General features: G+C 41.8%; 3 protein-coding genes across 5 annotated transcripts in view; 1 reads left to right on the forward strand and 2 right to left on the reverse strand.

Annotated features, from left to right (window-relative positions):
- The window catches only part of LOC129868337 (protein KIBRA-like), a 46541-nt gene extending 35292 nt beyond the window's left edge, over nucleotides 1-11249 (reverse strand). The window contains exons 1-7 of one of the 2 annotated variants that reach the window (XM_055942229.1): nucleotides 11165-11249; nucleotides 7746-7909; nucleotides 3641-3750; nucleotides 3232-3435; nucleotides 2789-2865; nucleotides 1807-1886; nucleotides 603-732 (exon numbers count right to left, since the gene is read on the reverse strand). In XM_055942229.1, coding sequence (XP_055798204.1) covers nucleotides 603-732; nucleotides 1807-1886; nucleotides 2789-2865; nucleotides 3232-3435; nucleotides 3641-3750; nucleotides 7746-7909; nucleotides 11165-11227 — 828 coding nt within the window. In that variant the 5' untranslated portion in view covers nucleotides 11228-11249. Of the gene's footprint in view, nucleotides 1-602; nucleotides 733-1806; nucleotides 1887-2788; nucleotides 2866-3231; nucleotides 3436-3640; nucleotides 3751-7745; nucleotides 7910-8483; nucleotides 8781-11164 lie in introns of those variants that run through there. The other variant, XM_055942230.1, reaches the window with a different exon arrangement.
- arl10 (ADP-ribosylation factor-like 10) lies at nucleotides 9495-15427 on the forward strand. Of its 2 annotated transcripts, XR_008761751.1 has the most exons (5): nucleotides 9495-9634; nucleotides 10633-10813; nucleotides 11185-11360; nucleotides 11744-11977; nucleotides 13725-15427. XR_008761751.1 is itself a non-coding variant. In XM_055942239.1 (4 exons), exons 1-4 carry the CDS (start codon nucleotides 9497-9499, stop codon nucleotides 11909-11911), a joined length of 663 nt encoding a protein of 220 aa, XP_055798214.1. In that variant the 5' UTR covers nucleotides 9495-9496; the 3' UTR covers nucleotides 11912-15427. The 2 variants fall into 2 exon arrangements, 1 of the variants encoding a protein (XP_055798214.1); XM_055942239.1 differs by having other exon boundaries at nucleotides 11744-15427.
- Nucleotides 11259-20225, reverse strand: LOC129868342 (nucleolar protein 16-like). Its single transcript, XM_055942241.1, has 6 exons — nucleotides 20044-20225; nucleotides 16599-16707; nucleotides 16430-16499; nucleotides 15998-16104; nucleotides 15676-15796; nucleotides 11259-11345 (listed from the first exon to the last, which is right to left on the reverse strand). Exons 1-6 carry the CDS (start codon nucleotides 20148-20150, stop codon nucleotides 11314-11316), a joined length of 546 nt encoding a protein of 181 aa, XP_055798216.1. The 5' UTR covers nucleotides 20151-20225; the 3' UTR covers nucleotides 11259-11313.
- Between the last annotated feature and the right edge of the window lie 5609 nt (nucleotides 20226-25834).

A 25834-nucleotide genomic window follows, 5' to 3' on the forward strand; every position in this document is an offset into this window, starting at 1 on the left:
ACGTACATTGCAATGTATTGCCCTGGCCACAATTGCAGTCCTCATGCCTCCTTGCAACATGCCTAAGACACGTTCACGCAGATGAGCAGGGACACTGGGCATCTTTCTTTTGGTGTTTTTCAGAGTGAGTAGAAAGGCCTCTTTAGTGTCCTAAGTTTTCATAACTGTGACCTTAATTGCCTACCGTCTGTAAGCTGTTAGTGTCTAAACGACCGTTCCACAGGTGCATGTTCATTCATTGTTTATGGTTCATTGAACAAGCATGGGAAATTGTGAAGTTATTTGGATCTTTACGAATTATCTTTGGCCAGGGTCCTGAAAAGGGCCCGTTTCATTTTTTGCTGAGTTTCTCTCTGCACACAACACCTGACCGCCATCCCATCTTATCCATTCACCAACCCCTCTCCCTCCCTCATCCCCCGCTATTCCCATCAAATCAATGTTTATTTGTCACGTGCGCCAATTCTTAATTACAAGCCCTAACCAACAGTTACATTTTTAAGTAAAAAAATAGGTATTAGGTAAACAATAGATAGGTAAAGGGAAAAAAAGGGAAAATAACAGTAGCGAGGCTATATACAGGTGGTACAGTCCCTGCTTACCTGCATGAGCTCCTGTTTCTCCTTCTCCCCGGAGCTGATGGAGTCCCGGATGGACTTGACCTCGTTCAGGATGGCCTGCTCATCGTGAAGCTTGACACCGTAAGGCGCGCTGGACACCTTGTGGTCAATCCTGGAGGGAGGCACACGGTGGAAACAAATCAGAGAGTGAGTTATTAAACAGTCTTTAAATAGTGCACCTGAAGATGTGCTATCTGAGTTGTACATTTTTGCTCTCAGATTATTATTCTATAGTTTGTTGAAGAGGGATGTTGTTTACAAAAACACATTTCATTTCCACTATGATAATCCTACTGTGCCACTTTCAAACCATCCTGATCTAAGACAGGAGTGAACAATAAGAAACTATGGATCCATTACAGGAGTCAAACTGGATTTAAAGGGCCACAGGTGTAGAGAGAGGAAAGAGCCTGTCAGCGACACAGGGAGAGAGACCATCCATTCGTGGCTTCAGCAGAAAATATGTAAAGCCAGTCATCAGCAAGTCATGCGTGCAGCGGAACAACAGGTCTTTCCACATTCTTCCAAGAGCAAAGGAGGGCGGGAGGGTGCATGCGAGGGAGGGGAGCAGCACTCCTCCATTAGAGGCCAAGGAGAACTAGAACAAATGAAGCCTCTGTAAGCCTTTTCCACCTGGCTGTTAGAATAGATACTCTTATTCTATTTCAGTCTTATGTTATAAAGACCCTAAGGTATTTTCTTTGGGAAAGGAGAGTTTAGGACCGACATAGGATGTTACTGTGTTAGTACATTATTATTGTTTCATGAGGGTTGGTAAATGTCTTTGATATCAAATGAAGGTCACGGAAGAATGGATTGGAATCCAATAGAACCAGTATGTATCTTGTCGTTCATTTACAAAAACAAACATCACAGAAATGAGCCAGGACACAGCTTTTTCCACAACACGCATTGTAGAAGCAGCACATCAGGCACTCCAAGAGAATTGTGTTTCGCAGGCAAAAACAGGGATATTTGACCCTTTTGAAGGTCACGCTTGAAATTACAGTTGAAATCACTGTCTATGTAAATGGCAGGGAGTTGCCATTTTGACTATAGTGAGAGTTGAGGGCCTCGAGGTTGTTGATGTGTTGACAACTGGAATCTTTCTGCAACTGTATGGAAAAAGCAGAAGCCTACTACTACGATGAAGTGTGATTGTGTAACGAGGTTGGGTTGCACTTACTCTTTCAGCGTTTCAAAGCCCTGCTCTTTATACTGCAACTCTTGTTTCATGCAGGCTAGGTCTCTCTTCAGCTTATTCACCTAAAGGAGACAAACACACAGGACTATAGTTATTTCACTGAAATGAAAAATGTCCAGGTAAAAATACTATTGATTACTGGGAATATGATAATATTCAGCATATTCACCCGAGAGAAACACACAGTATACATTTACTGAAATAAAAAATGTCCAGTTGCAATACAATTGATTACGGAGAAAATTATTATTTGGCTATATTTGGGAACAGCTGATTCAAATAGAACCGATCGTGTTTTCTCCTTGCAGAAAAAGAATGAGGATATAACTGATAATGCACATGATCGTATCTAACATGATTAAATATATGATTAAAACATTTGCTTATTGTACTTTTATGAAATGTGGAGGGAGGGGGGGGAACATCGACAAATAATCCAACAGTGTATTACTGTTACGCAACACCAACTGGCAGCTCTGGGATGTGTCCCAAAATGGTACCCTATGTAGTACACTGCTTTTGACCAGTCCTATGGTCCCTGGTCAAAAGTAGTACACTATATAGGGAATAAGGTGCCATTTGGGACGCAACCCTGGGTGCAGTCCTCAGACAAAGATGTCACTTACACACATTCCTCCTTTACAATGAGAAAGAGAGTTGGACACTCAGTCACTTAGCAACAGCCCGTTGGACTAAGCCTATTTCATGCACTAATGTCTGCTTAGGGATGAGAATTAAGCCCCAACATAATACTTAAGAACATATGGGTATACACATCCATTCCTAATGTGTCTGAACACAAGTAATGCAGGCCATAAATAAAGTACAGAGACGGTGTAAAAAACATTTTTTTTTTTATATAGTACTACTGATATTGATTACTGCATTGTTGGGAAAGCGCATGCAAGAAAGGCATTTCATTGTACTTGTGGAACGTGACAAACTTGAAAGAGTGGTTTCTTACCCTACTTTTGGAAGTGACTATCTCGGCTTTGAGGATTTCTGGGTCATATTTACTGCTGGAGGATGATCTGGAATTCACTGCGGGAGATAAGATGAGAGGGTGAGCCGGTGCGTTATCTAATCCTCTACATCGCTTTATTCAACTTCAAGGCCCTTCTCATCAATCCCCTGCGTATTATCAAAGTACTTTAAATCACCACTTCAAGTCTAAGGAACAACAGAGGATTACGCTTAGGAATGAAGTCAAGTTAAGTGTTGTAGCGTGTATTAAAACTTTATTTTAAATGTTTTATAACTGACAACTTGAGTAAACTATGATGAGCTGCAATTCTATGATCAAATTTATATGCACCTCTCTTCCCCATTGCCACCTCTACCCCATTGCCACCTAGCCCCTTCGGTCACCCAATAACCCTGTCTCCCCTGGCTTGTCCCGGTCCTTACAGCTGGTCTGGGAGGTGGACCTGTCCCTCCAGGCGTTGTTGAGCTGGAGGTACTCTTGCTGGGCCAGGCGCAGGCGCTGCTCCTTCACCTGGTAGATCTCCTTCTGAGCGCTCAGCGCGTCCTTGGCCACGTCCAGGTACTCCCGCAGCATGACCTCCTGCTCCCGCTGCCACTGGGCCCGCGGGTCCTCCAGCTGAGTGCTCTCTGATGGGGGAAGAGAGGGAGATGAGGAAAGACAGAGATCAACTGGAGAGGACAGGGAGACAGAACATAAGAAAAGGATGCGATAATATTTTTTACTAATCACAATTTTGGATCATGATTTGACCGGCCATGTTTTTCCCACAAATGTGTGATGAATATGGGTGCTGGAAGCTTTAGTTATGGAGTATTGCATATCTGGACTCACTTGTGTTATGATCCACATAGTAGGCCCCGACATTGGGGTCGTAGGCCTCCTCCCAACCCACAGGCAGCTCATCGCCAATGCAGTCAGCAAATGTCAGAGGTTTAGTCTGCCTGAAAATCACACACAAGAAACAGCCAATTGATGGTAAGAATTGGAGAGGTGTCACATTAAAAGTAAATCAGGATGACCATGCCAAGATAGTGGGCCATCCAGAGTCTATGCCAAGATAGATAATTTATTTGTCACGGAGGGCTACCACCATTGCTGTGTCTGTGTGTGTGTGTCTCTCTCTCTCTAATAGGGGGGGTCCAGTTAGAATGGGTCTCTATTCACCTCTGGCTTGCAAAGCACAATAGCCGGAAGCTGGGGCCTGGCATTCCACAAGTAGCGTTAACACATCGCCTGGAGGTTTCTGAGGCAACCAATCCAGGCCTTCCAACACAAGGCCAGAGTTCTGGATCACAGGAGACCCAGGAGGATCTCAGTGGCCACCACACACTAAGCACCTCAAAGCACTCACCAACAGGACCAATGTGCCAACGGAAAAAGTGAAGGGGCCTATTTGCTGAGTAACGGTCCAAAAATCAGCCTCTCTGGTATTTACATTAGCTGATTTCGATAGGCTACTGTTGTCTTTTCCATGCTGCTCTAATTTGGCACAACCAGGATCACAATTGAATCCTAATTCTTAGCATAGCTCCTATGTCATAAAACCCTGTGCTAAAGGACAGAATACAAATGATGCCAATGTTAACATTTTTGACAGTTATCAGCGGCACAGCCGACATGTCCACTTTTAGGAAAATAGGTGTTATCTAGAACCTAAAGTGGTTATTCGGCTGTCCCCTTAGGTAGAACCCTTTTGGTTCAAGGTAGAACCCTTCCACAGAGGGAAGGGTTCTACCACAGAGGGAAGGGTTCTACCCACCTTTTGTAGGCCTTTTTTCTAAGAGTGTAGGAAAACTTGTCTTAGTCTTTTGCTCAAACTCTGTTCTGCAGACTGAAGATATTACCATCCTCACAGAGCCTTTGGTTCAGGGTGAAACCGAACAGGTTCCTTTTTCACTTTATGAATAATTAAAAGGGCCAGCAAAGACCCCCTTAGCCCCGTTCTAAATGTATCTCTCAGAGGAAAAGGCTTTTTGGAAAACAAACACATATCCCCCAAAAGCTGGCTGCTGCTGCAGGGTCCTTTGAGTGACCGTGTGGACATCATATTATTTGATTAATTCCACTGTAGCTGTCCTCTCATCCCTACAAATCCAACCCTTAAGTCACTCTGAGCTGATGGCCCAACTCATCATCATTTCCCTCCGAGTAGTGCTGACTCACTGTCTCATTCGACCAACCAAAGGGCTTTAAATAGGCCCAGAGCATAGCGTGAGGCACTCACTGGTTGTTCATTGGAATGAAAGACCTCTTCCAGTCTGTCTGAAGAATACAACACCAGGCTAGACATCTCTTCATCCGGTGATGAATCTTAAATAACACATTTTTGGGTATTGAGTGACCCACCTAAGACTGCTATAATTGTCTTTTGTGACCCACAAGATAGAATAAATCCTGTTTCTTTACAGACTTCTCCATAAACTGTGTGATCCAGGAAAGACCAGCCATAACCACACATTAGGAAAGCACTCCCCTGGAGGACAGGGTTGATCAACATTCTGTTTTTGTTGAACTGTGTGAGATCCTTACAATACTGGTTGTGGGCCTATATAGCGAGAGCTTTCTGAGGCCCTAGTTGATGATTCTACAGGTTTAACCTCTAGCTAAGTGTTTCACACAAAGACCGGGGGTCTGGCATTTCCTGGTGAGCAGCAGCATTACAAGTTAGTTGAGTGAATGTCGGTGGTGAAAAACAATAGGCAGGTTCGCAAACAAAGTCAAACACCCTGGCCCATGCTCTAACGCAAAGCGACAAAGCGGGCAGCCGAATGCAAACATGCGGGAGCATAACTGAGTCAGAGACTTTCAGTCAAAGCATTACACATTCCTCAAGTCAAATTTATGAGGCTCCAACCTACATTTCATAGCGCTCAAGGTCCAACAATAAAGTAGAGCTGCTAGCTGCTTCAGCTCCCCCCTGGCAACGGCTCAGTATCTGGGAGATAACATTCCATTCACCTGACAGAATGGGTTGGGTGCGTCACCATGAGGGTGGACGAACAATATGGCTGGCTGAGGTATGCGAATGCAGCCAAGAGATACTGACAGGGCAGGGGCTCATTAGATGCATGTATACATGCATACTGAAAAAATATATAAAACGCAACATAGAACATTTAGAAAGATTTCACTGAGTTACAGTTCATAGGCCCAGCCAATCAAAATGAGTTTGAGGCAGCACATTTTTCACCAATAGGGCTGCCCAGTATAACAGGAATTCATTGTCATGATCAGGAGACGGCAGGTAGCCTATTGGTTAGAGCGTTGGACTAGTAACTGAAAGATTGCAAGATCGAATCCCTGAGCTGACAAGGTATAACAAATATGTTGTTCTGCCCCTGAACAAGGTAGTTAACCCACTGTTCCTAGGATCCTAGGCTGTCATCCTAGGCCGTGGATCCTAGGCCATCATTGAAAATAAGAATTTGTTCTTAACTGACTTGCCTAGTTAAATAAAGGTGAAAAATAATAAGAAATCAGACCTCTGCATCAGCTGTTCCTCAGCAAGGCCACAGTAATGTCCCAGTGCTTAACTGCAGTGGAAAGAGATGTGAAAGTCCAATGACAGTTTTGGGCCAGTATGGATGTAAGGTTATTTCAGTCCGAGTCCACTAATTTGAGAATGACTGGCTCATCTCAGATTTAGTATTCTGGGCTGGCTTCATTCTACTGTGCCCCAACAGACCAGTGAACAGTTTAGGAGATGGGCCTATGAAGTACAGAAGACAGCCTGTCACTGTAAAGGGTCTATGTTCCTCACTTGACTTAACCCCTCACCTCCCATTGTTGTTGTAAAGAAATGCATGCATGATTCCAGAAATGGAAAGGTTATACATGAATCCCTTCCGGTACTGACTGACACTGGTTTCCACATGCTAGTTACAAGTTTTCAGGGCCTCATGCTGCACTTTGACCCTGTGCACCTTGGCAAGCAGTGAAAGGGATTTTAAATCATCAGTCTTTACTTTACCAGCCTCTGTGCTCAACCCTCCTCAGCTGTGCGTTTTAGGAATGTCTGTTAAGGTTTGTTCTTGTTCTTTCCATCTTGTTCTTGCTTCTACCAAGCCAACCTGTGGCAATTCACCAGGTAGGTGGGCAGATTGGTGGCTTTGTGTCTGTCATGTTCTTGGTCTTATAATGAGGACTGCAATAATGACAGCCACCAAGGGAAAACGGGACTGGCGTTTGACACAAAGCCTATTTTCAAATCTTGCAATATAATATTAAAGCCTATCCTTATCCTAAAACAAAGCAGAATAAAAATATAAAAACTCCCATAATCTCAAGCATTCCAGATTTAAGCTTTTAAAGAGATATTGTGTCAAAGTCTGGGCAGACTCAAGTAACTGCTAAAACGATATTAGTTCCAGTCTATGGTTGACAGTGTGTTTCTGTACAAATGAATCTCTCTCTCATGACACCCTTCTAAGCACTGCATGCTTTGTACTGTAAATGGTGTCCACCCTATGTTCCCTACCCACTGAACCAAATGTAATCAAAATTGGCACAAATGCTTATTGTCCGAATAATTTGTATTGTAATAAAATTTGACCTTGTTTGGGGACAAAGATCATTAGAATAATACCCAGTGTGCTTTGCAAGTGTTCATGTTAACATAAAAGCATCTGCTAAATGACAAATGTTATCACAACATAGTGCCATCACACTTCTGACACCAATGGAGTAAATTTGGGGTGATAGCGGCTATAAAAATGGTATAGAAAAGCATTTTGAAATTGTGTAACTTATTACAAAATGCATTGCATTCAGGCCAGTGAAATAGAAATGACACAAAATACTCTAAAGTAATTGAAAAACTTAGTTCAAAAACATGTAACATAAATACTGTCCATCTCTGTTCCATCAAGCAACAGTGGATAAACTCACAAAGAAATAAACTGTAAAAAATGTATCCCCCCCCAATGTAATACCATACCTGTCTCTTGGATCAATCCAACTAGTAGCGTGTTTGATGTGGTCGATGAAGTAGACTTTCCCGTCAAAATCCCGGGATTCTTCCCAACCCTCTGGTAGTGGTAACTCCTTCCTTGGCATGTCAGACGAGTCTCCATGTAATTTTCTCTGCAAGTCCTCTAAAATCTATTGAAGGTAAACAATGTCTTGTCTGAAGCATCTTAAAATCCCAAATCTGAAAACCATCACTAGGTTCCAATTCCCAAATTCTGGTTTGTGTGCGTGTTGCACTATGTGATAATCCATAACGTCTCGCAGTGCATGTTCTCAGTACGAGTAGAAATGTTTGCCAAACAGTGGTTATTTCCTTAATGAAACAATCTTTCCAGCACAGATGAGCAAATGATTTCTCTGCAGAATAAAAATGTTTTGTATTCTGTAGCCGTTTATCTCAGCTCAGTAACAATGTTACAACCATGGTCACATTGGAATTGAGAGTGGTGTTCCACGAGAGAAATCCTAATGTGCATTTGAAATCGTTGTTCAAGGTTTGTGTTCGTCTATATAGAATATATTGTAGAACATAACGAAAACGTAACGTTAATTATAACTTTTCAAGCGGGTTGTCCAAGGCATGGTAATTGAGTCGGGGCAGCTTGCCTCCTTTCTGGATATTCAGATTAACCGAAAAGTGCATTTGAAGTCTGCAAATCCAGCCAAGGTTTTTAGTATGTGTAAAAAGGTTACAACAATGTCTCACCATTCAACAATAAGCTTTCTTAAATATTTTAGAGCTCTTTTCGTTCACTGGCCACCATGTTTAGTTAGCGAGAACGATGCTAACCAGTCAGCTAGCAAGTAACCCTCTCGTGCGCTATCCAAAAATTACCCCGTTCCACAGAATTGAGATGCAGTTATCTTCACATTCACGGTAAATGTTACTGCAAAATTCCAATAAATCCTTATTGAAGTTGTTTACTTATAATCGTTTGTTACTTAAAGGGGCAGCAGTCTCTCCTACATAGTACTGCTTGCCGCGGTCGGTCGTGAAGGCTCGCGATGCTGTTGAATGACGTCATACAGGTGCTTCTCTGCCCTGTGCCATACATTTATTCTACCAAATGTTTCCTACAATATTAATGTTTTTTTCTGGTTTTAAATGTGGAATAATGTGTAACTCTTACGTCATAACATGACGGACACACACGAGACAATTAAATACTTTGCTTGGTGAAAAATGATAAATGTTCCTCTGTGTTGTTGGTTCTACTTCATGAGGCAAACTTCTGAGACAAGTGCACGACGCCCTCCCATGGACAGTTTTTGACACTGTTCACTCTAGGTTACAAATATTTATTTGATCATTTTAAACACAACTGGAAATGTCTTATTCATTATAGGCCGTTAAATATGATACATCCCAGTCCAAAGTAAAACAGAATCTGTGTAGTACATTGCACTTTATGCGAAATATTTAGGCACAATTATATAGCAACAATTTTTTTTAAGGGAACCGACATACCCTTTTGCAATTACATTGAAACTCAGAGGCTTCATCCACATCACACAAGTAGCTGTTGCCCAGCCCATACACTGCCGTCACGAATCCAACGGATTGAAGGGTACAAGGCGCTGGCGGGGCTCTTTTCAACACAAACAAGGAAGAGATATCACGTGCACTGGTTACAGTGGAAATCATTCGGTCAGTTCATCGTTGGCGCTTGGTTGCTGTGTCCAGGAAGACGACATTATACGGCGTTCCAGCAGTGCCACATGGTTCTGCTTCGGCACATATCCATCGCCCTAACCGCCGCGGTGGCTGCCTTCGGGTCCGCGCTGTTTATCGCCCTGAATTATTTATACAGAAGGCGAATATGGTCTCCCGAAGCGGAATATTACATGATAAAAGAGGTACACTGTTATTCTCTGCCATCTAGGAATGTTCCGTCGGCATAAGTTTATGACTCTGTTGCAATCGGTGGGCCAGACGCAGTTTTCACGGTTTATCGCCGGATTTTTTATGTGCCAGAGCTGTGAAAGTTCTATAGACGCCAGTGGCATCGAACGCAAAGAGAGGACTTCACGAATCACTTCTGTCTGGACGTGGATGTGGTCTTCCAGACCATACAATACATATGACATGAATGCTGAGCCTTCATCCCAGATCATGTTGATCACAAACTGACAATCTGACTGCATGGTGGTGATGATGATGGGTTGTGATAAAGATTGACGCACATAATGGGAATCATACAGGTTTAGGGTTCAAGAGAGCAACAAGAAAATATAGTCATTTTCATGGTTGAAGGAAATTGTTGTTTTATATATTCAAATCATTCCAAAGTAGTATCACTATCATAATAATAATTGCCTATAGGGCCATAGGACATTACCTGAAATTGATTAATAAGATTTTCAGGAGCTTCAAAGGTATTGATTAAATCAAGGAGACAATATAAGGCTACAGTTACTGTGTCACTCGCCTATAGAGTGCCACTCACAAACCAATGAGATGGTTTTGAGCTGATTTAACTAACATTTGTAGAAACTAAGATTGTTTCATTACAACATTACATAGTGGTCAAAGAGCTTATGCAGTTAGTGGGCCAAGTAGACAGCTTATTGGGGATTTGGGGGTCACAGAGGCTGCTAGCTGCTTTACACACAAAAATGCAAGTGATTGTGAAATACTGCAGCATTATCTATAGTGCACTGTTAATCCTACAGGGATAGATGGTGAAAATGCTGTTGTATGTAAACAAAACATATTGCAGTTCGTCACTTTACAGGAGTAACAATTATCTATACCTGTAACTTGAGAAAAATGTAAAATAGGATAAGATAATTTCATGTTGCTGATGTTGAGAGAACAGGTGTTCTGATGACCTCCTGCTGTGTGTGTTGAGCAGGAGCAGGAGGAGCGTGGAAAGCGCCAGGTGCTCGTCCTTGGCCTAGACGGTGCTGGGAAGAGCAGTATCCTGCAGGGGCTAACAGCTGGAGACGGGGGCAAGAGAGGGAACTGCCGCCCCACCAGGGGCTTCAACTTTATGAGCCTCAGTGCCCCTGCCTGTCAGCTGGATTTCCTTGAGAGTAAGCTGTGCAGTTTGCACACCACCAGAATTCTGCAAATGCTTGCAGGGCAATTCAACTGGCCTGTAAGACTCCATGCAGAGTGCTTTAAGGCTGTTCTATGACCTTAAAATATGTCACGTTGTAAGCTATCAGTTTGGCCCTTGAAATACCAGTGGCCTTACCAAAAGCATTATAATCATGTGACTTTGCTTAGACTCAGTCATACATGTTTGGACAACAACACACACCATTTACTTTTTCTTCAGTGTAATAATTAATTGAGCCCTTTTGTACTGTGACAAACAAGGTATACAACACAAGTTCATACATCTACCTTTTTGCCTAGCAACACTCAAATAACCAGCCTACCTCTGTCTGCTGTATTCTAGTTGGAGGGGGTGAGGATTTGCGTACGTACTGGACCGAGTACATGAGGAAGACGCATGTCCTGGTGTACGTGGTTGACTCCTCTGACAGAAAACGTCTCCCACAGGCCAAGGCTGAGCTGCATCGCCTTCTCAGACTGGATTCCCAACTTCCTGTGGTGGTCCTGGGAAACAAACAGGTGACCTTGACTATTGAGCTGTCGTATACTGTCTTTGGGCAGATACATTGGAAATAGAAAACCTAACGAATGGAATCTTATTCCATTGCTATAGAAACACGTTTGTTGTTCATACTGTGGGCAACGTGTCTTGGACATGGATAAATGTATGTTCTCCAGTGAGTAAATGTTAGTAACACCTCACTTGAGCCGTGTTTATAAAGAATGTGTCATACTGTTATAAATGTGATATTACACCTGTCATGACAAATGTTGCGATACATCAATGCTTAGATTAAATAAATTGTAAATAAGAATTTGGCATTTCAACAGAGGCTCATCAAACCCAGAGTGACTCGGCAGTAGACTTCACTGTCCGTCCTGTGTGTCTTCTTCCCCGCCAGGACAAGCACAATGCCATGAGTGTGTCGGAGCTTCATGAGGCCCTGTCTCTGGGGGCGGTGGCTGACGATAGGAGGCTGTTCCTCCTGGCTGCCCAGCTGGGCTCAGATGGCCTGATTGTCTCCCGCAATCTGCAGGCCTTCCAGGACCTGATCCTACAGCTCGTTTGATTCCCTAGGACAGGATGAGTTGAACGGGGGGTTGACCATGCAGGTGGGATGGGGAGAGGCCCATGGGTAAGCCCGTGTGTAAGGACAAGTGGCAAGTAGCAATGACTGCGTGTGAATACTTTTGAACTAGAGAAGATCCTTCAGGGCCCTCTGGGAGTCAGGGACCAAAAATAGTCTTCACTGAATCACTTAAATAGTAACAATATACACTAAGTATACCAAACATTAGGAACACCATCAACATGGCAAACTTGAGCGTGAAAAACCCAATGTTGCAGTTCTTGACACTCAAACCGGTGCTTGTGGTACTTACTACTTACCCTGTTCAAAAGGCACTTAAATATTTTGTCTTGCCCATTCATCCTCTGAATGGCACACATACACAATCTATGTCTCAATTGTCTCAAGGCTTAAAAATCATTTAACCCGTCTCCTCCCCTTCGTCTACTTTGATCGAAGTGGATTTAACAGGTGACAGTCTGTCATGGAAAAAGGTTTTCTTAATGGTTTGTATACTCAGTGTAGATCATGCATCTAACTACCAATCATGAAGCTTGTTACATTTATTGTAGCATAAGTGTCAATACAATACAGCTTCAATGCTCCTCATTGTGGCAATGTCAGCTAGTGTCAATTCAGTCAATAATGAAATGGCATTTTATCCTCTTTAAAGGAGACATTTGATTGAATGTTACATTCCATTGTAGGTAAGATGTAATCAAGTCCATGTTAATAGGTGTAAATTGAGTGCAGTTTTTAAGATTACTTGTTCTTTGAGAAATTCATGCTCTACGTTGGAATTTTTAAAGATTTGCATGTTTTCACTTTTAGGAGGCAGTTTTGTAGCCAGCTTTTATTCAAAACATACCTTTTAATCTTATCTTCAACGTTCTCATCAATGACCAGTAACTCCATGTTTCTACTGCAGTGGCACCACCTGATGTTTTGTTTGACTGTTAAACTGAAATGTGGTTCAAATTATAACGTTACCTACGATTTAAAGAAATCAGGCCATTTAAGGACCCAGTGGTGGGGGAAAAAAGGACAATTTTGCAGCCATCTCTGACCAAACAAATCGATACAAAAACAATTAAGGGGGAAACAAATCTATAGGTAGGCTTATATAACCTTGTATTGTGGTTAAACAAGAAGTCGTTTTGCTGAGCAGTCATTATCTGACATGTTTTTTCCCCAACTAGGTGCCAATGTAGGTTAGTTTGAACACAACCTGCTCAGTTTAGCAGATACAGTAACGTAATAGTGGCAATAGTATGTACTCAGTGAAGCATTCCAGATGCTTTAATAGTCATCAATTAAGTACTTGGTTGCTCCCCAAAATGAGATTGTAAATAATTGATGAGAACAGATAGGACTAGCATACTGAAATAGGTCAGCTAATGTGTTGGTATTTTCACTACAGGCGAACTTAAGACATCTGAATGCAGTTTCCTGACTGTCTTGATAAGAACCTTTCAAAATGGAGTGTTTTAACTGCAATGCTCAGGGTTATTGGTCAGCCTAATGGAATATCATGTCCAACATCTCACCAAAAATATCCAATGTACCAAGTGCTAGATTTATTGGAGACATTTCCCATTTGTGGAAAACATTGTGTTTACCGGGACAGTAAATCTAGTCACAATACAATGTTGTACATTGTATAATCTTATAAATGTACGATATTTCCAACTTGTGTATTCAAACCTGATGTGCACATAAACAAATGTATCTTTAGATGAGGAAAACCCCTCCTTGATAGGGATGGGCATATGATATTATTTCACTATTTGAATAATCGTGCATTTTTTTCCAGATCTCTGGATTGAAAATTCCCCTCGCCCCCAAAAGTTGCTCTTGAATCTCTGGACCAATCAGAATGAAGCAAATGCAGGTACCACAACAGCTGACAGTGGTCCTTTGTTTTTTGTCTAACAGTGAAATAAGTGATGTTCACCATGATAGAATAGATTGTTAAAAAAAAGGTTCTGGTGAGTGTTTTGCATTGATCTGTGTCAGGCCTTGTGGAACTTCAAGGAGGTGCATACCTGTTATCACTATTTGAAGTGGGGAAAATAGCATAGGCTACCGATGTCATGGCTGACTAGAAAGCTAAATGCGCTATGAAAATAAAATGCTTTTTCATGTCAAATGCAACATGAGAGAAAATGAGCTTAAATTAAACAACTACTTTGTGCGTCAACTGTAGGCTACGTTTACAGTGCACAACAAACTAAGCTACAATGTTCTGTCAGCCACAATATGTTTGAAGCAGCAGTAGCTCACACTGTCAAACTGCATTCAGAAGTTTAGTTATATTAAATAAAAAAATTCAAATGTCATGGTATGTCCTTGTGTAACAATGTCCCATGGATAATTACATTTTGACAAAGCTTGTTAATGTCATTATTTTCCCCCTCTTCAAAAATGTACACACAAATAGAATACTAATTTCCGTTCTGATATTCAATTAACCGTGCTCATCCCTACTCCTTCATATCGCTATTGTTTCTTGATAATCTAGAGCATGTTTCATATTTCTGTTTTGTGTTCAGTTGTAATATTTATGCTGCTTTAAAGATTTAACTAACTCCAATGTCTTATTTTTCATTTTGTTTTTGCAGTGACATTGCAACCTTTTGCACAAACGATGCTATGTTTATATATCTTATGTTATCCAAAAAAGGAAATGCATTGATAACAGCTTAGGGAAATTCCACGTTAAAAGAGTGATGCCGAGACTAAGATTTCCACTTTAAAATGCATGCCAAACAAAAATTACTGCAAAGTTAAACCGTACATACACAAGGACTACTTTAAACAATTTCCACAGAAAAGTTAACAAAAACTTCTGTTATCAAACTTTGCATCTGCACTGTTCAAGTAAATGTGTTTTTATAAAATTCCCAGTGAATTGTTAGGGATATTTAGGGATTTAGGCAGTGAGGCCCGTTATATACTTCCCCAGAGTCAAATGAACTTGTGGATACCATTTATTTATCTGTGTCTACCCATTGTTCACCTAATACCTTTTTTTGCACTATTGGTTGGAGCCTGTAAGCATTTCACTGCAAGGTCTACACCTGTTGTATTCGGCGCCCGTGACAAATAAACTTTGATTTGAGGTAGTTTCACAAGCCAATGCTAACTACCGTTAGCGCAATTAATGGAAGTCTTTGCAATTGCGTTAGTTAGCAACTTCCTTTAAACCGCACGCAGAGACACCAATGTTATTCACGAATTCATCCGACTCTGGAGAAGTATGACAGGCCTCATTGCCCAAATCCCAAAGTATCTCTAACAATTTCCACAGTTGTATGGTTTGTTTAACTTTTCAATCATTGGTTTATGTTTGGAATGCATTTTTTAAAGTGAAAAATCTTAGTCTCATTACAAATATACATGTTCACTTCATTACAAAAGCAGTCTTAAATGTTCTTACTGTATGGAATTTGTATAACTGTATTTTTGGGATACATATGGAAAGTAAGAACAAATATAATAAAGTGTTTGATTTTATGCATGTTGAAAATGTCTGGTCTTTTTCTAAAATGTTTACAGTTTCTAGAATCCCAATTTACCATCCATTCTGATTGAAGGAGAGTTGCTGAGTGCACCATGACTCCCTCTGTCCATCAAAGTAACAAAATACTTCTGAGTCAGCTCTCCCAGACTGCCTCCACTGATGAAGAGTAATGATCTCTCTCTATATTGAACATCTTTGATCACCACAGACAGGCCCAGTTATATGGAAACAGGTTTCCCACCTTTGAGAAACTCCACAAAGGTGTAGTATTCCTCTGGATGGCAGCATTTATACTGGTCCACTTTCCTCCTGATCTGTGAGGGTGTGTCCTGGTAATAGTTCTTCTCATCTCTGGCCATAGCCTACAGAAGCAGAAATTAGGTTGGGATAAAAATGTAATAAAAAAACGAGGTCTCACAATACCATAAGAACATACAGTAGTTATTGCTATGACCCAAAGGCAATACACTGCAACTACAGGAATATGAGCCCATCCTTTGTGAAATACTACTGTACAGAGAATCAAGTTAGGCGAGGTGAAATTCCTCATCAGCTGTACTTACCTTGTAGTTCTCGCTGTGTTCCCTGATCACGTACTGCACGTACTCGATCAAGTCTGTGGATAAGGTCTTTTTGTCTTTCTCTGGGAGATTGGCCTCTGCCACAAGTTCTGTTGAAAACAAGTCATCATGCATGAGTCTACGTGATAAGATCTTCTAATAAAATCTAATAGGGCCACCCGAGTTGCACAACGGTCTAAGGCACTGCATCACTTCAGACCCTGGTTCTATCCCGGGCTGTATCACAACCGGCCGTGATCAGGAGTCCCATAGGGTGGCACACAATTGGCCCAGCGTCACCCAGGTAAGGCGGTCATTGTAAAATAAGAATGACTTGCCTAGAAAAATAAAAAGGTTCCATTTTAAAAATATTTATAAATAACAAAGAACAAATGTTGATTTAGGTCCAACAAGAAATTATTAATGGTTCCTTACCATTGAGAACGTATGGCTTCCTTACAAATTTGAGGGTGGGAGCTTCTTCAGTTCTCTCCACAGCAGCAAACTGCAGACATGTCAATTATAAATCACAATTCACTCTAAGAGATTAGGCCATAACTTGTGAATGTATAGTATATCACCATGATGGACAGCATAAACTCACAGTCAGTGTCTTAATTGGGAGGGCACGGTTAGGGTCAAATGCCAGACCCATGTCTCGCAAGTTCCTTGCCACAGACTTCTTGTCACTCCAGGCATTTCGGATCTGAGGACTTGAAATAAACAGTTACACAACTACAGCCATTTACTCATGCTAGATCATACATTTCTGATAAGTGGGTGTTGTATTTATTAAGTATGCCATGAGGACTTTGTTAAGCCAAGACTTGATTTGTTCCACACACACACACGTCAGATCTGTACTATGAGCTGCATGCTAATTTGCAAGAAGATACCGACCCTATAGTTACGCTTGTTTACACTGAACTGCACTGGGGTCACAATGCAATGGTTACATTAATAAGACACTGTGGAGCCGGTGCGAGATATGAGTTGAAAATGTACCTCAATGCAGAGATGGGGATACGCCACTGTACTAGAGGTCGGCTGATTGATCGGAACGGCGATCAATTAGGGCCGATTTCAAGTTTTCAAAAATGCAGATTACCGATTGTTATAGACACCGATTGTGGCCGATTACATTGCACTCCATGAGGAGACTGCGTGGCAGGCTGACTACCTGTTACGCGAGTGCAACAAGAAGCCAAGGTAAGTTGCTAGCTAGCATTAAACTTACCTTATAAAAAACAATCAATCTTAACATAATCACTAGTTAACTACACATGGTTGACAATATTACTAGTTTATCTAGCTTGTCCTGCGTTGCATATAATCGAATCGGTGCTTGTTCATTTCTCATCGAATCATAGCCTACTTCGCCAAACGGGTGATGATTTAACAAGCGCATTCACGAAAAAAGCACTGTCGTACCAATGTGTACCTAACCATAAACAGCAATGACTTTCTTTAAAATCAATACAAGTACATATTTTTAAACCTGCATATTTAGTTAATATTGCCTGCTAACATGAATTTCTTTTAACTAGGGAAATTGTGTCCCTTCTCTTGCGTTCCGTGCAAGCAAAGTCAGGGTATATGCAGCAGTTTGGGCCACCTGGCTCGTTGCGAACTGTGTGAAGACCATTTCTTCCTAACAAAGACAGTAATTCATTTGCCAGAATTGTACATAACTATGACATAATATTGAAGGTTGTGCAATGTAACAGCAATGTTTAGACTTAGGGATGCCACCCGTTAGATAAAATACAGAACGGTTCCGTATTTCACTGAATACACATTTTGTTTTCTAAATTATAGTTTCCAGATTTGACCATAACAATGACCAAAGGCTCATATTTCTGTGTGTTATTATGTTATAATTAAGTCTATGATTTAATATTTGATAGAGCAGTCTGACTGAGCGGTGGTAGGCAGCAGCAGGCTCGTAAGCATTCACTCAAACAGCACTTTTGTGCGTTTGCCAGCAGCTCTTCTCTGTGCTTCAAGCATTGAGCTGTTTATGGCTTTCAAGCCTATCAACTCCCGAGATTAGGCTGGTGTAACCGATGTGAAATGGCTAGCTAGTTAGCGGGGTGCGCGCTAATAGCGTTTCAATCGGTGACGTCACTCGCTCTGAGACCTTGAAGTAGTTGTTCCCCTTGCTCTGCAAGGGCCGCGGCTTTTGTGGAGCAATGGGTAACGATTCTTCGAGGGTGGCTGTTGTCGATGTGTCCCTGGTCCGAGCCCAGGTAGGGGCGAGGAGAGGGACGGAAGCTATACTTTTACACTGGCAATACTAAAGTGCCTATAAGAACATCCAATAGTCAAAGGTATATGAAATACAAATGGTATAGAGAGAAATAGTCCTATAATAACTACAACCTAAAATTTCTTACCTGGGAATATTGAAGACTCATGTTAAAAGGAACCACCAGCTTTCATATGTTCTCATGTTCTGAGCAAAGAACTTAAACGTTAGCTTTTTTACATGGCACATATTGCACTTTTACTTTCTTCTCCAACACTTTGTTTTTGCATTATTTAAACCAAATTGAACACTATTATTTATTTGAGGCTAAATTGATTTTATTGATGTATTACATTAAGTTAAAATAAAAGTGTTCATTCAGTATTGTTGTAATTGTCATTATTACAAATAAATAAATATAAAACCGCCGATTAATCGGTACCGGCTTTTTTTGGTCCTCCAATAATCGGTATCGCCGTTGAAAAATCATAATCGGTCAACCTCTACACTGTACTCCAAAATGTACCTTTATCCACACTGCTCCAAAGGGGCGGCAGGTTGCCTGGCGGATAGGAGTGTTGGGCCAGTAACCGAAAGGTTGCTGGATCGAATTCCCTAGCTGACAAGGTTAAACAATAAGCCATTCTGCCCCTGATCAAGGTAGTAAACCCACTGTTTCCCAGGCGCCGATGGCATGGATGTCAATTAAGGCAGCCTCGTGAAAGTGACACGTTTAAATGTCAAATTAAATGTCAAACACAACGTTATATTAAAGGAGTGTCGGTCTGCACATGCGCAGGTCAGTGTTAGACCCAACAGCGTGTTTCTATGCATGAGCTTTGCTAGACAACTTCGACATGACATCCCATATAAGTGTGATCAGGGATTTCTATCGGAGAAGCAGAAATGGGATATGAATGTAACCATGATTGCGTTCTGACCCCAGTGCAGCTCAGTGTAAAGGTAGGGTTGGTATCTTCTGGCAACATGCTCAGCCAAGATGCATGCTTCATCCCCCTGCTTCTCCCTTTTAACTATTCCCCAGGTCGTTGTTGTAAATGAGAATGTTTTCAGTCAACTTACCTGGTAAAATAAAAATTCAACCATAACTAGTCTGGCGGTTAACAAAGAAAAAATGCCAACTTGCGTATACAGACAAGTGGTCTTCAGTACTGTCTCTACCAATATGTTTGCTTTGGTGAGATAAGTATATTGAAGCTGCCTGTCACTACGCCGAATAATTAATGTTACGCCGAATAATTAATGTTACGAATCAAAGCTGTTCAGCCAAACGACGCACTGGCTGGACCAGACCAAGTAACTTTAGCTAGCAAACTAGTTTATGTTATTTCACCAGTTTGACAACCATTGATAATAAACCCGGGAATAGACCAGATAACATTTTCTTGTAAAGTTAGTGTAACAGTATAACTTTAGTCCGTCCCCTCGCCCCGACCCGGGCGCGAACCAGGAACCCTCTGCACACATCAACAACAGTCACCCACGCAGCATCGTTACCCATCGCTCCACAAAAGCCACGGCCCTTGCAGAGCAAGGGGAACACCTACTTCAAGGTTTCAGAGCAAGCCGACTGAAAGGCTGCTAGCGCGCACCACCGCTACCTAGCTAGCCATTTCACATCGGTTACATTAGCTAGCTCACGTTAGATGACTAGGTTGGCTAACTAGTTCAACCACACAGACAAAACTACATAGATGAGTTAACGTTAGCATCACAGCTTACTAGAACGAGGTTAGCATTGCTAACATCGACTGCTATTCATCATCAATATTCGACTTACCACTCAATTCTAGGGGCTTCTCTTTTCTTAAACTGCTTTTTCAGTTTCTTTCTATCTTTACTGTAATCAAACGTGTTTATTTTACTTTTCTTTTTGGCTTTCGGCATTGTTTGAAAATCGAGCTAACTTTTATTTCTGAAAAACGTGTGGAACGTATGCAGGAATAAGGAAGTAATTCGGTGGGGACGTCACTTGGGTTAAATAAACGCCCATTTACCTTTGACCTTTATGTAGTATTTTTTATTATTATTATTATAGTAGTAGCGTAAAATTATCACAGATAACATTACTATCATGAACTAATTAAAATACATTCAATTATGGGTCATCATTTGATAACAGGGAAGGTGTGATAATCACTTATTCTGGTTCTCGCGATGCTGATGCAGCTGCCACTGGTAAAGGGTAATGATGATGATGAGAACGAGGATGATGATGAGTCAGGAATCCCTGGCTGCAATGATTTGTCTTAAAAAGAAAAACAATCTGAAAGCCTTATAAACCATGAGCCCAGAATTGCATGAAAACACAAACTGTTAATTTCTGTAGATTGACAATGACAAACATAGCAATAATAACTTTTAGCAACAATTAGGTTGAAATTGGTTGTTTTTGTTATTTTCCATTAGAAGATATTTTTTATTAGAAAGGAAAATGTACAGGAAGCATGGGAGAAAGAGAGAGATGGGAAGAGGAGAGAGCTCTCCAGCTCTGTTCAAAATCTATTCCTGTTGACAATAGCCTAAAAAATATGAACATCTGAGAGGATTTCTACATCTCACTCTGAGGGGGAACAGGGCAAATAAGGAGGCTTGTAGTGTTCAATATTTTTTCTTCCTTGTCTTGTGGGAACCATGGTAACCAAGTTGACAGTATCAAGCTGAATGTTGGAACTTATCCAGAACGCTGCAGCCCGTCTGGTCTTCTACCTTCCCAAGTTCTCCCATGTCAACCCGCTCCTCTGCACACTCCACTGGCTTCCAGCTGAAGCTCACATCCACTACAAGACCATGGTGCTTGCAGCAAGAGGAACTGCCCCCTCCCTACCTTCAGTGCATGCTCAAACCCTACACCCCAACCCGAGTACCGTTCTGCCACCTCTGGTTTCTTGGCCTGCCCACCCCTACGAGCGGGCAGCTCCCGCTCAGCCCAGTCTAAACTCTTCTCTGACTGGCACCCCAATGGTGGAACCAGCTCGCCCTGAAGATAGGACAGCAGAGTCTCTGCCCATCTTCCGATTCCAAAAACATTATCTTAAATAATCACACAAATAATGCTTTCGTCAACTAACACTCTGCTGACTTTGCTGATAGGTGCTTTGAGGGAAAATGTACTTACTATGACTGAGATATGCGGTTGTCCCACCTAGCTATCTTAAGATGAATGCACTAGCTGTAAGATGCTCTGGATAAGAGCGTCTGCTAAATTACTAAAATGTAAATGTTTGAGTGGCAGAGCACACCTCCCGTGCTGAGAAAGAGAGTGCTCACTTTTTTTTGCCAATTGTGTTAATGTATTTTCTCAAGAGTGTTGATTAGTTTCATACTCTGCTTATTGACTTCGGTATATGACTCAGTTTCCATTTCCTTCACCTTAATGGAGGAGGATGCTGTTACTCTCAGAGGAGATGTCTTATGTCAACCATAACAACCCACAAACACTGATAAGGCTTTCCGCCTACACACAGCCATAATATACTGTAACAATTAGGTATCCAGAAGAGTGCTTTCCTTTGTCAGGTGTTAAAGAAAGAGTTTCAATTTATTTTTCCTTTCTATCCATTCAGCATAGACTACAATATCTAGTTTTATAAAGCATGTCTACCCAAGAGCCAATATGAGAAACCAGACCCAATGTTTTTACACATATAATATTAATAATAATAATAATAATAATACATTTTATTTTAAGCAATTTTCAAGACACCCAAAGTCACTTTACATACAAGATAATCAGCAAGTAAAAAATGCAATGCAATCACATTAAAATAAGAAAGTATGTATAAAAAAACATACACTAAACATAAGGACAGACTAACCAGGGAAACACAAAACATGATAACAGACTAACCAGGAGAGTGAACTAGACAGGGGATAAAAGCTAGGACAACAGGTAAGCCATCTCTGATATTACACATCTATACATGATTTATGATATTACACATCTAGTGTCTCTCTTGTATTCTTTTACACATTTTGCAATTATATTTTAATCTCAGAGAAGTAGTATTTCGTGCCAGACTCTAAGAGACAAGCGCTCAAGCGGAAGCTACAGTGTCCGGTCTGGAGCTTGAAATCACGAGCTCTGCTGGTCGGCTACTTCGTAGCAACCAAGCGATGCCATCTGCCCTAGAAAGTATATGTAAATTACGATCACCAAAACTGAATAAATGTGACGGTCGTTTTGGCCTTTAAAATGTGTTTATTATGATCAAGTTCGATCCCCATAGTGAATAATTTTAAAGTTCGTTACAAATCGAGATATTTAATTAAATAGTGAACGATTCTGACTACACTTTTTGTCGTCATACAGGACCACGTGCCGAAACAGACCAATCACGGGCCTGTACGGTACGCAACCTGGTCTCAGAGCGTTTCTTATTATTCTGTACGTAAACCGGGAAACTAATTTAGTATGATATGTCTCGTTTCGTATGGTATATATTAATTTGTCGACCAAACTGGGCTAGGAAGAAGCTTCACTGAGCTATAAGAGGCTCCCCGGTGACTATCTCATACAGGATGAAAACGACTCCATCAACCATGATCCTTTGCTAGTTACGGCAAATTTCACCATGATCCTTAGCGATTTTCTTTTTCATTTCAACCACATTCAGCAATAGAGAGCAATAGTAATGACTTATTATTGTAGGCACTACAATGGTTCGTTTTACAAATCCTATGGCACGTGGGTAGCTGCTTTGATAAACCAATGAGGAGATGGGAGAGGCAGGACTTGCAGCGCGATCTGCATCAGAAATAGAACTGACTTCTATTTTAGCCCTTGGCAACGCAGACACTCAATGGCGCGCGCGAGTAGTGTTGGTGCAATAATTGAATAACATAGATTTCTAAATTTATTTTGCAACCCTCGCGATAGCGACGCGAGCGGTGTAGTCAGCCTGTTAGGAGATCATATACGTTTTGTTATATGAGCTAATCTTCATCAGTTAACATAACTTTTTATGAATTTTGAAGAAGTTATGTAATTTAAAAAATCACATTAAGGCATCATAATTCATAAAGGAAATGTTAACTTTTATTTTATTTAACTATTATTTAACAAGGAAAGTCAGTAAAGAACAAATTCTTATTTACAATGACAGCCTACCCCAGCTAAACATTAACTGACTGATATTATCGCATAAAACAAAACGTGTAAATAAAATAACATTTTATTGGTCACATACACATGGTTAGCAGATGTTATTGAGAGTGTAGCGAAATGCTTGTGCTTCTAGGGGGCAACAGGCAGTGGCTCGGGTGGTTGTTGTCCTTGATGATCTGTTTGGTCTTCCTGTGTCATCGGGTGCTGTAGGTGTCTTGGAAGTCAGGTAGTTTGCCCCCGGCGATGCATTGTGCAGACCCCACCACCCTCTGGAGAGCCTTGGGGTTGTGGGCGGTGCAGTTGCCGTACCAGGCGGTGATACAGCTTGCAGGATGCTCTCAATTGTGCATCTGGTTTAGTCTGGGAGGGATTTAGGTGACAAGCCAAATTTCAGCCTCCTGAGGTTGAAGAGGGTCAACGCACTGTCTGTGTGGGTGGACCATTTCAGTTTGTCCGTGATGTGTACGCCGAGGAACTTAAAACTTTCCACCGCTGTCCCGTCGATGGGGATAGGGGGGTGCTCCCTCTGCTGTTTCCTGAAGTCCACGATCATCTCCTTTGTTTTGTTGAGGTTGTTTTTTGAGTGATGAGCTTGAAGGGTACTATGGTGTTGAATTCTGAGCTATAGTCAATGAACAGCAATCTTACATTGGTATTCCTCTTGTCTAGATGGGATAGGGCAGTGTGCAGTGGGATGGCGATTGCATCGTCTGTAGACCTATTGGGGCGGTAAGCAAATTGAAGTGGGTCATGATGACAGAAGTGAGTGCTACGGGGCGATAGTCATTTAGTTCAGTTACCTTTGCTTTCTTGGGTGCAGGAACAATGGTGGCCATCTGGAAGCATGTTGGGACAGCAGACTGGGATAGGGAGTGATTGAATATGTCCGTAAACACACCAGCCAGCTGGTCTGCGCATGCTCTGAGGACACAGCTAGGGATGGCGTCTGGGCCGGCAGCCTTGCGAGGGTTAACACTTTTAAATGTCCTACTCACGTCAGCCATGGCGGAGAGGCCACATCCCTTGTTAGTGGGCCGGGTCGATGGCACTGTATTATCCTCAAAGCAGGCAAAAAAGGTGTTTAGTTTGTCTGGAAGCTAGACGTCGGTGTCCATGACGTGGCTGGTTTCCCCTTTGTAGTCTGTGATTATCTGTAGACCCTGCCACATACGTCTCATGTCTGAGCCATTGAATTGCGACTCCACTTTGTCCCTATACTGACATTTCGCTTGTTTGATTGCCTTGCGGAGGGAATAACTACACTATTTGTATTCAGCCACATTCCCAGTCACCTTTCCATGGTTAAATGCGATGGTTCACGCTTTCAGTTTTGCGTGAATGCCACCATCTATCCACGGTTTCTGGTTAGGTTAGGTTTTAATAGTCACAATAGGTACACCATCTCCTGTACACTTCCTTATAAACTCACTCACCGAATCAGCATATACGTCGATATTATTCTCTGAGTCTACCCGGAACATGTCCAAGTCCACGTGATCAAAACAATCTTGAAGTGTAGATTCCGATTGGTCAGACCAGCGTTGAATAGTCCTTAGCACGTGTACTTCCTGTTTGAGTTTCTGCCTATAGGAAGGGAGAAGCAAAATGGAGTAGTGGTCAGATTTGCCGAAAGGAGGGTGGGGGAGGGCCTTGTATGCATCACAGAAGTTAGAGTAGCAGTGATCAAGTGTTTTACCAGCACGAGTGCTACAGTCAATATGCTGATAGAATTTAGGTAGCATTGTTCTCAAATTTGCTTTGTTAAAATTACCAGCTACAATAAATGCAGCCTCAGGATATATGGTTTCCAGTTTGCATAAAGTCCAGTGAAGTTCCTTGAGGGCTGTCGTGGTGTCGGCTTGACGGTGGATATACACGGCTGTGACAATAACCGATGAGAATTTCCTTAGGAGATAATACGGTCGGTATTTGATTGTGAGGAATCCTATGTCAGGTGAACAAAAGGACTTGAGTTCCTCTATGTTGTTGCAATTACACCATGAGTCGTTAATCATGAAACATACACCCCCGCCCTCCTTCTTCCCGGAGAGGTGTTTATTTTCGTTGGCGCGATGCACAAAGAATCCAGGTGGCTGTACCGACTCCGACAGCACATCCCGAGAGAGACATGTTTCCGTGAAACAGAGTATGTTACAATCCCTGATGTCTCTCTGGAAAGCAACCCTTGCCCTAATTTCATCTACCTTGTTACCTAGAGACTGAACATTAGCGAGTAATATACTCGGAAGCGTTGGGTGATGTGCACGCCTCCGAAGTCTGACCAGAAGACCGCTCCGTCTACCTCTTCTCCGGCAGCGTTGTTTTGGGTCAGCCTCTGCAGTCAGCTCAAATGCCCTGGGTGGTTCGGACAAAGGATCCTCTTCGGGACAGTCATATTCCTGGTCGTAGTGCTGGTCAATTGATGTCACTCTGATATCCAATAGTTCTTCCCGGCTGTATGTAA

Source organism: Salvelinus fontinalis, chromosome 13 (genome assembly GCF_029448725.1).
Source record: "Salvelinus fontinalis isolate EN_2023a chromosome 13, ASM2944872v1, whole genome shotgun sequence".
Taxonomy (NCBI): Eukaryota; Metazoa; Chordata; class Actinopteri; order Salmoniformes; family Salmonidae; genus Salvelinus; species Salvelinus fontinalis.

Bases quoted from the DNA above. Each gene is read 5' to 3' on its own strand.
- arl10 (XM_055942239.1), top strand. From the start codon at position 9,497: ATGGTTCTGCTTCGGCACATATCCATCGCCCTAACCGCCGCGGTGGCT. The intron at 10,814-11,184 runs GTAAGCTGTGCA...GCTGTATTCTAG, and splicing joins TCAGCTGGATTTCCTTGAGA to TTGGAGGGGGTGAGGATTTG. The intron at 11,361-11,743 runs GTGACCTTGACT...CTTCCCCGCCAG, and splicing joins TGGTCCTGGGAAACAAACAG to GACAAGCACAATGCCATGAG.
- LOC129868342 (XM_055942241.1), bottom strand. From the start codon at position 20,150: ATGCCGAAAGCCAAAAAGAAAAGTAAAATAAACACGTTTGATTACAGT. The intron at 16,500-16,598 runs GTGAGTTTATGC...ACATGTCTGCAG, and splicing joins TCCCAATTAAGACACTGACT to TTTGCTGCTGTGGAGAGAAC. The intron at 11,346-15,675 runs GTGGGAAACCTG...TTTGTTTCCCAG, and splicing joins CTTTGTGGAGTTTCTCAAAG to GACCACCACAGGAAGTTGGG.